The sequence below is a fragment of the Alosa sapidissima genome, chromosome 6, assembly GCF_018492685.1.
Source record: "Alosa sapidissima isolate fAloSap1 chromosome 6, fAloSap1.pri, whole genome shotgun sequence".
Classification (NCBI taxonomy): domain Eukaryota; kingdom Metazoa; phylum Chordata; class Actinopteri; order Clupeiformes; family Clupeidae; genus Alosa; species Alosa sapidissima.
This window is the reverse complement of record NC_055962.1, coordinates 5,527,812-5,536,008: the sequence shown is the minus strand read 5'-3', so window position 1 is coordinate 5,536,008 and position 8,197 is coordinate 5,527,812. Positions and strand designations below refer to the sequence as shown.

The window sequence follows — 8,197 nt, the reverse complement described above, 5'->3', positions numbered from 1 at the left end:
ACCCCAAAGGTTTGCGGTCATTATTTCTTTGTTTTCAAAGGAAAAGAATAGTGGAGGAAATGTGCTGGTCTTGGGATGCCCTGGGTGATGGTAAAGTGGAGAAATTGTACAGGATAAAAGGGATCTTGAAGGAAGAACATCACTGTCATTTGACATGCAGTGCCACACCCTGTGTATGGGGTTTGATTGGAGTCCACTTCTTCCAGACAGAGGACAGTGACCCAAAGCACAGCTCCAAACTATGCAAGAAACATGTAGGAGGGAAGCAGTCCACATGAGCACACGGCACTTTTCCTGGGGTCTGTTTCAGTAGCCACTTCTGTGCTGCTGCTGCTGGAGACGAGGCCGGGCAGCAGGGGGGTCTCTGTTCTTCTGAAAGGGCTCAGGCACACCACACCACGCCGCACACCTCCACGCTGCACCACACCACGCCGCACTACACCACTCCGCACCACACCGCACCACTCCGCACCACTTCGCACCACACCACACCGCCACGCCACGCCGCACACCTCCACGCTGCACCACACCACACCACACCACACCACACCACTCCACTCCGCATCGCACCACTCCACACGCCGCAGACCTTCACGCCGCACACCTTCACGCCGCACCACACCACTCTGCACCACACCACGCAGCACCACATCACGCAGCACCACGCAGTACCACTCCGCACCACACCACACCGCTCTCTCCAGCGACCAGCCTCAATGCATCACTTCAACTCCCAGTCCTGACTGCCTGTAAGTGCCTGCTGCACCCCCCCCCCCCCCCCCCCCCTCCTCTCTCCCTCTCTCCCTCTCTCCCTCTCTCCCTCTCTGTGCCCTTTGATGTTTTTTTTGATGTTTCAATGACTTCCTGCAGCCACACTGACTTCCTCTCCTTGGTGTCTGGGTTGTCTCATCTCGACCTCCCTGCTCTGTGCTAATGAAGTTCATCTTGAGAGCATTTCCCCCTTCATTCCTAGAACTCTTCTCACACACTCACACACACATACATTTTTCTTCCACTCACTCTCCCTTAGACTTTTGGTTTACAGTAGAGAGGAAGGGATAAGCTAGCTAACTTTCTTTCACTTCAGGAAATTAGCAGAATCAACCCCGCTGTGTGTCAGACAGCAGGACCTGCATAGTCAACTAAGCATTGCCCTCCCACAAAAAGGGAAAGATAGAGAGTTCTAGAACCTTTGTGTCGGATATGCAAAACCCTACAAAATGTGTTAAGAACCGAGACTTTCTCACGCAGTGCACCCAACCCTTACTGTGCTTTCTCTCTGACTCCCTGCGTCTCCCGTCACGTTTTGCAGTTATCATTAAGTTCACTCTTTGTTGTTTGGCCTTGAAGGCGGCAGCAAGGTCCTCAGGCGGCCTACTCTTGTACCTTGTACTGTCTTGTACTCTTGTACCAGACAGAAAGGTCTGGGAGTATCTGCCTAATAAAGGAATGAAAGGCTTTTTCTAAGTTAGTTTCAGAAAAGATATGTGACTCTGTGACGTGCGTGTGCGCACAGCACACACACACACACACACTCTCACACATGCACACACACATTTTGCATTGTTATGGTTCCTCCACATCAGCTGTATAGTCTTATCTCTCAGCTGGAGGAGGACACCTCCCTTAACATCTACACCTCCCTCTAAACAGGCGCAAGCAAAGTGTCTTGCGTTCATTAGTGAAGTGTTGCATTTCATACTTCGTTAGTGTACAATCCCCCATGGTCCTCATCGAGAGAGACAGAGAGACAGAGAGACAGAGAGACAGAGAGACAGAGAGACAGAGAGACAGAGAGACAGAGAGACAGAGGCAAGCAATCTGATAGTTCAAACCTCACAAAACATGACTAGGAATGGAGACAGTGTTGTTGTTAGCCAGTCTTAATATGTTTTTGTGGTAGGCTTATTCATAAAGGTTCTGAAGAGGTTGATCTACAATCTTTGAGCAGATTTTTATTTGATTGGACAGATTGTCCTTTTAAAGTAGTGGACAGACTTTGATGTACCATATAATGTTACAAAACTGTAAGATTCTCATAAATGCAAAAGTGAAGAAAACAAAAAGAGAGAATTTGTCTGCTCACCCCAGAATATCTAAGACTCCAGTTTGAGATATAATATAATATAATATATATAATATAAAATACTCAATAGCAAATATCTTAGAGTGGAGTGCTCTAGAATCTTTGCTTTGATAGTAGGAGAATTCCTATTTTTACCCAGTCCCAATCACCTAAGACAGACAAGGAAGGCAGCTGATGGCCAGTGCTGTTGTTTTGTGTACACACTCACGCACACCGTGGGCTAATGAGATGCATAATTCTGACAGCTTGGGTGACACAAGGTTCTCTGTAGATGCATGCCTCCTAATTAAAATGGATGAGCTGCTGCTTATGCACGTGTGTGTTTGTCCATGTCTCTCCCCGTTGTATTGGAAGTACCCGCAGTGCTCTGTTGCTGTGGACCCACTCACATCCCTTGTGCAGGGATGTATTAATATCTCACATTCCCCAGCTGTGTGTGTGTGTGTTTTCATACCCAGACACGTAACATGAAAAGAATGTGTCTCCGTGAGATATTTGTGCTGTGCGTCCACCTCCAGTGAAGTTGGGCTTTTTGTGTTGCTAGTCACATCTCTTCATTCACTGCTTTTCCCATAGTCTTTCCCCAGCCGTCCCCAGGCCCACTGCTGAACAATAGAACTGGTCCCAAAAGGCCGTGTTTTGGAGAGATTCTTAACTTAGCAATTGCTGAGTCTCTGGCATCCCTCCTGACGTGCTTTTGACAGTCTATAGAGAGAATATCTGCCAAATGTCCCTTTACGTTTTGAGCGCATGGTGCAATTAAGTGCTCTGGGAGGAATCCAATTTTCCTCAGCGTTTTTTCACTCCGTCTCAAACTGAACGGAGTCACCCTTGCTCCCTCTGTAACGGCCAGACAAATTCATTTACACGGATTCATCAGTGTGCTTGTCAGTCATTTACGTTTGCACAGTGCACGCGGCGTCGGGCCGAGTGTGGCTTTGGATGTAGATCAGGTCTGGAGCACCAAGGCTAAGCTGTTGCCCTTTGGGTTTTGTTAGCTTGCGCTCACTCTCGTCCAGACTGTGCACTCGAGCGCTAACCGCGGCCGTTTCTGCTGTTCTCTTCCCCAGGCTGCGAGGACATCATTGCGGAGAGCATCTGTCTGGAGTCTCTGGTGCCCATCCTGAAGTGGAGCTCGCAGCCGTACGGCTCCAAGTGGGTGCACCGACAGGCCATGCACTTCCTGTGCGAGGACTTCAGCCAGGTGGTGACGTCGGACGTGCTGCACGAGCTCAGCAAGGAGCAGCTGCTCGCCGCCATTCAGTCCGACTACCTGCAGGTGAGGAGACGCGAGGGAGACAACTTAGAGACACACGCACACATTCTCTCTCTCTCTCTATCACACACGCACACACGTTCGCCATATCCTCATCTCATGAAGTCATGACAGCCATTTCCCTATGCATAATGATTTCAGCCTTAATGCCACTGTGCTTCAGTTTGCCTTTCCGAGCCTTTTCGGCACACAGAAAAATGGTGTGTGTGTGTGGTCTTTGTGTATGCGAGCGCATCTGTATTCTAAACACACCTCCCATCCACTGTCACCAGCCGCCCTTATTTATTCCTCGCAGAGGAAAGAAGCGGCTAAGCAAAATGCAAACTATGCGTGTAACTGTGAGGGGTTTTAAACAAGGCCAACAAAAAAAAGCCTGTAAAAGGGAAGGAGGTCCCAGGAAAGAACCGCAAGCACCTGGCTGGAGTTGGGAATAAGGAGCCAGACCCTCTGCCCATCACTCAGAGAGAGAGAGAGAGAGAGGAGAGAGAGAGAGAGAGAGAGAGAGAGAGAGGAGAGAGAGAGAGAGAGAGAGAGAGAGAGAGAGGAGAGAGAGAGAGAGAGAGAGAGAGAGAGAGAATAAAGTGGAAGGCAGAGGGAGAACTTGGATTAAGAAGAGAGGGAGAGAAATGAAAGAGAATGAGCGAGAGGGAGAGAGGGTGAGGAAGAAAATGTTGGAGAGCGAGAGGTCTCTATTTTAAGGGCTCCTGGTGTGACTGAATCTGTTTATCTGCCTGAGCTGAACACACCACCTGTGTCACAGTGAGCTCTGTGTGTGTGTGTGACTTGGACTGCTCACATTTTTATGTGTGCCTGTGTGCGCGTGCATTTGTGTGTGTGTGAGTTTGTGTGTGCGCATGTGCGTGTGCGCAGGGTGACTCAGTGCTATCAGATGGCCTCTCGTCCAAGCTTAGGGCTATGAGCTCATGGTTAAGACACAGTGGCACCTCCCACCTGACACACAAACACCCACACACACACTTGATCTCTCTCTCTCTCTCACTCTCACTCACTCACTCACTCACTCACTCACTCACTCACTCACTCTCTCCCTCTCTCTCTCTCTCTCTCTCTCACTCTCTCCCTCTCTCTCGTGTCTCCTGTAATCCCTTATGTATGAAGGATAGTGATCCTTTCTCTCCCTTCTCTCCTGTAATACTCTCATCCTTTACTCCTCTCTCTCCCTCCTCCTGATTTGGGGAGAGATCAGGTTGGTGTGGACTGACCTCTCGGACACACACACACACACACACACACAGAAACACAATCCTGATTTGGAGCGCACACACACACACACACACACACACACAGAAACACAATCCTGATTTGGAGCGCACACACACACACACACAGAAACACAATCCTGATTTTGGAGCGCACACACACACATAGGAAACACACACCGCTACTATAACTGGTAGATGAGCTCAGCATGGTGTCTCACACACACACACACACACACACACACACACTCCCTCATACTCTGACACACTCACACTTTGAAGGTTTCTGTTCCCACACACACATATACACACACACACACACACAGATGGGTCCCCGCATGCATGTGTGTAGGAATCTGAAATGTATCTGATGTTTCAATTTTGATGATCAGGCACTTTGTTGGAGAAGGTTTGTGTACAAGTGCATTTTGTTTGTGTGTGTGTGTTTAGGGAAAACATACACTAACTTCAACTTCTTCATTTTGTTTGTGTGTGTGTGTTTGTCTCTGTGTGTGTGTGCGTGTCATCCCCAGGCCAGTGAGCATGACATCCTCAAGTACGTGGTGAAGTGGGGCGAACAGCAGCTCATTAAGAGAATGGCTGACCGAGGTAAGCACCTGACCACACTTATGTAAGACACACGCACATGCACACAGAGTTTAACACTCTACCTTTGCGCAATGCACATAACCCCCCCCTCCCCCACCCCGCCCCCACCACCACCACACACACTGATAAGACACCAGAACATTTACATACTCCTGCTTAGTTATATTGGTTAAATGAATGCAAGGTAGGCACAAACATACAGAAACACGTAGAGTGTGTCTGAGTCTCACTCAAAACTATAAACCCACACATAAGATAATAAGATTAAACTCTGGAGATTTGTCTTCACCACTTATCAAGACTAAAGTAGTACATGTTCCTTTCCAGTGTGTCTTTGTACATATGGCATGCTGGTATGCTGACCTGTGCATGCATGATTGTGTGAGTAAGTGGTAAGTATATCTGTGTGTGTGTGTGTGTGTGTGTGTGTGTGTGTGTGTGTGTGTGTGTGTGATTCCAGAGCCCAATCTGCTGAGTGGCACGGCGCACAGTGTGAACAAGCGCGGGGTGAAGCGACGTGATCTGGACGTGGAGGAACTGAAGGAGATCCTGTCCCCCTCTGCTGCCCTACGTCCGCACCGAGCACATCCTGCCCCCCGAACAGCGAGGTTTTCTCCGACACGGTGTGTGCGTGCGTGCGTGCGTGTGCGCTCGCATGCTTTACAGAAGACTGGAATCTTTAGCTGCAGATGTCTTGTGGAGAACGATGAATAATCTAAAGATGTGGATCTCTGTGTCTGTTTATGAAAGATCTGTTGCTCTGTTTTTGTGTGTGTGTGTGTGTGTGTGAGGCGTAAGCCATCACTACATCTGTGTGTGTGTGTCTGTCTATCTGTAAGTGAGCTAGGTTTGTGCTTTAGGAAGATGAATAGTTCTAGGAAGTGTCTGTGTGTCCGAGAATCTGTCAGTGTCCCACACTGTCTGTTGTCCCCATGCGGAGCAGTGCTGCGCTAGGGCAGCTGAATCCCTGTGTGTGTGTGTGTGTGTGTGTGTGTGGCCTTGATCGTCTCTAATCCCGGGTGTTAATTGCTGTGAGATTCTTCTTTCTGCCTTCAATTATTCATAGTGTCCTTAGAGTGTGTGCTAACCCTCTCTCTCTCTCTCTCTCTCTCTCTCTCTCTCTCTCTCTCTCTCTCTCTCTCTCTCTCTCTCTCTCTCTCTCTCTCTCTCTCTCTCTCTCTCTACATATGTACACTATATGCTACCCTTCCTTTTTCTCTCCTCCTCTTTCATCTTTCATCCCTCCTCCCATCCCCCTGGTGTCTCTCTTTGGTGTCTCTCTCTCCTCCTCTCCTCCTCCTCCCGTGTGTCTCTCTCTCCTCCTCTCCTCCTCCTCCCGTGTGTGTTCCTCTCCTCCTCTCCTCCTCCCGGGTGTGTTCCTCTCCTCCTCTCCTCCTCCCGGGTGTGTTCCTCTCTGGGCTGCAGATGAAGCGTGGCCTGATCAGCACTCCTCCCTCAGACATGCTCCCCACCGCCGAAGGGGGGAAGGCCAACGCCTGGCTCCGGCAGAAGAGCGCCGGCATCTACGTGCGCCCCCCGCCTCTTCTCTCCCTACGTGGAGGAGGCCAAGGTCAGACCACCACCCAGACACCCTTGAGAGACCTCATGCTCCACACACACACACACACACACACAAACACACTTAAACAGAAATACACATACAGCGGGGAAAATAAGTATTGGACACATCAACATTTTTTTCAGTAAGTATACTTCCAATGAGGCTATTTGCATGACATTTTCACCAGACATTAGAATTAACTCAGATAATCCACTCATATAAAAAAACTCCAAACATTAATGTCCATAGGTAGAGTTATGTGTAATAAAATGGAATGACACAGGAAAAAAGTATTGAACACGCCTGCTGAAATCTCTTAAATACTTTGTGGAAAAGCCTTTATTCGTGATGACAGCTTCAGGCCATTTTCTGTATGACGAAACTAATCAGTCACAGTATTCTGGTGTGAGTTTGGCCCATTCTTTTAAACAGATAGTCCTTTAATATTGAAATTTTAGGGGTTCCTCTTGTGAATCCTGATCTTTAGTTAACTTCCAAAACTGTTCAATTGAATTGAAGTCAGGGCCTTGATTTCCTTTCTCTGAAACCAATTGAGAGCTTCCTTTGCTGAATGGTTTGGATCGTTGTCCTGCTGGAAGGTCTAGCCATGTCTCATCCTCATCTTCCTGGTGGAAGTAAAGATTCTCCCAGAACAAAATGACTCCATTCATCATTCCTTCAATTGTATGAAGTCTGCTAGTGCCATGAGATGCAAAACGGCCCACACCATGATTCCACCACCTCCAAACCTCACTGTTGGTATGGTATTTTTAGGGTGATGCACAGTGCCATTTCTCCTCCAAATATGGTGTGTAGTATGACATCTGAAAAGTTCAATTTTGCTCTTGCCTGACCAGAATACATTCTCTCAGTATTTCATAGGATTGTTCAAATGTTGTGTAGCAAACTTTCAACAAGCTTTGACATGTTTTTCTTCAGCAATAGTCATGCGGGATGAGCGTGCATAGAGGCCATGGTGGTGGAGTGCATTACCTATGATTTTCTCTGTAACAATTGTACCTGCTGCCTTCAAATCTTTCTGGAGCTTTCTCAGAGTGGTCCTTGGCTCTTCTGACTATCCTTCTGACTTCCTGGTCAGAAATCTTGCAAGGAGATCCTGTCCATGGCCAATTGATGATGCAGTGATGTTTCTTCCACTTGCAGATAATGGCTCCAATACTGCTTGCTGGATGATTCTGAAGTTTTGAAGTGCATCTGTAACCAGTTCCATTGATATGTTTTGCAACAATAAGGTTGCAACGGTCTTGGGAGAGCTCTTTGCCTTTACCCATCATGAAATGTTTCTTGTGTGACACCTTGGTAATAAAAAACCTTTTTATAGCCCACCAGTATGTACTAACCTATCTTATATCAATTTGCACAGGAGGGACAATTTCTCTAAGTACTTATAGATTCCAGTTTGTTCCTCGTCATTCAAGTCAAGT

The 8,197-nt window shown here is 47.8% G+C and overlaps 1 protein-coding gene across 1 annotated transcript in view; it reads left to right on the top strand.

Moving 5' to 3' along the window:
* The window catches only part of btbd7 (BTB (POZ) domain containing 7), a 72,815-nt gene that overhangs the window by 49,636 nt on the left and 14,982 nt on the right, over positions 1 to 8,197 (top strand). Inside the window, 7 exon segments of the mRNA XM_042094442.1 lie at positions 3,157 to 3,365; positions 5,116 to 5,191; positions 5,652 to 5,746; positions 5,748 to 5,783; positions 5,785 to 5,814; positions 6,617 to 6,724; positions 6,726 to 6,761. Coding sequence (XP_041950376.1) covers positions 3,157 to 3,365; positions 5,116 to 5,191; positions 5,652 to 5,746; positions 5,748 to 5,783; positions 5,785 to 5,814; positions 6,617 to 6,724; positions 6,726 to 6,761 — 590 coding nt within the window.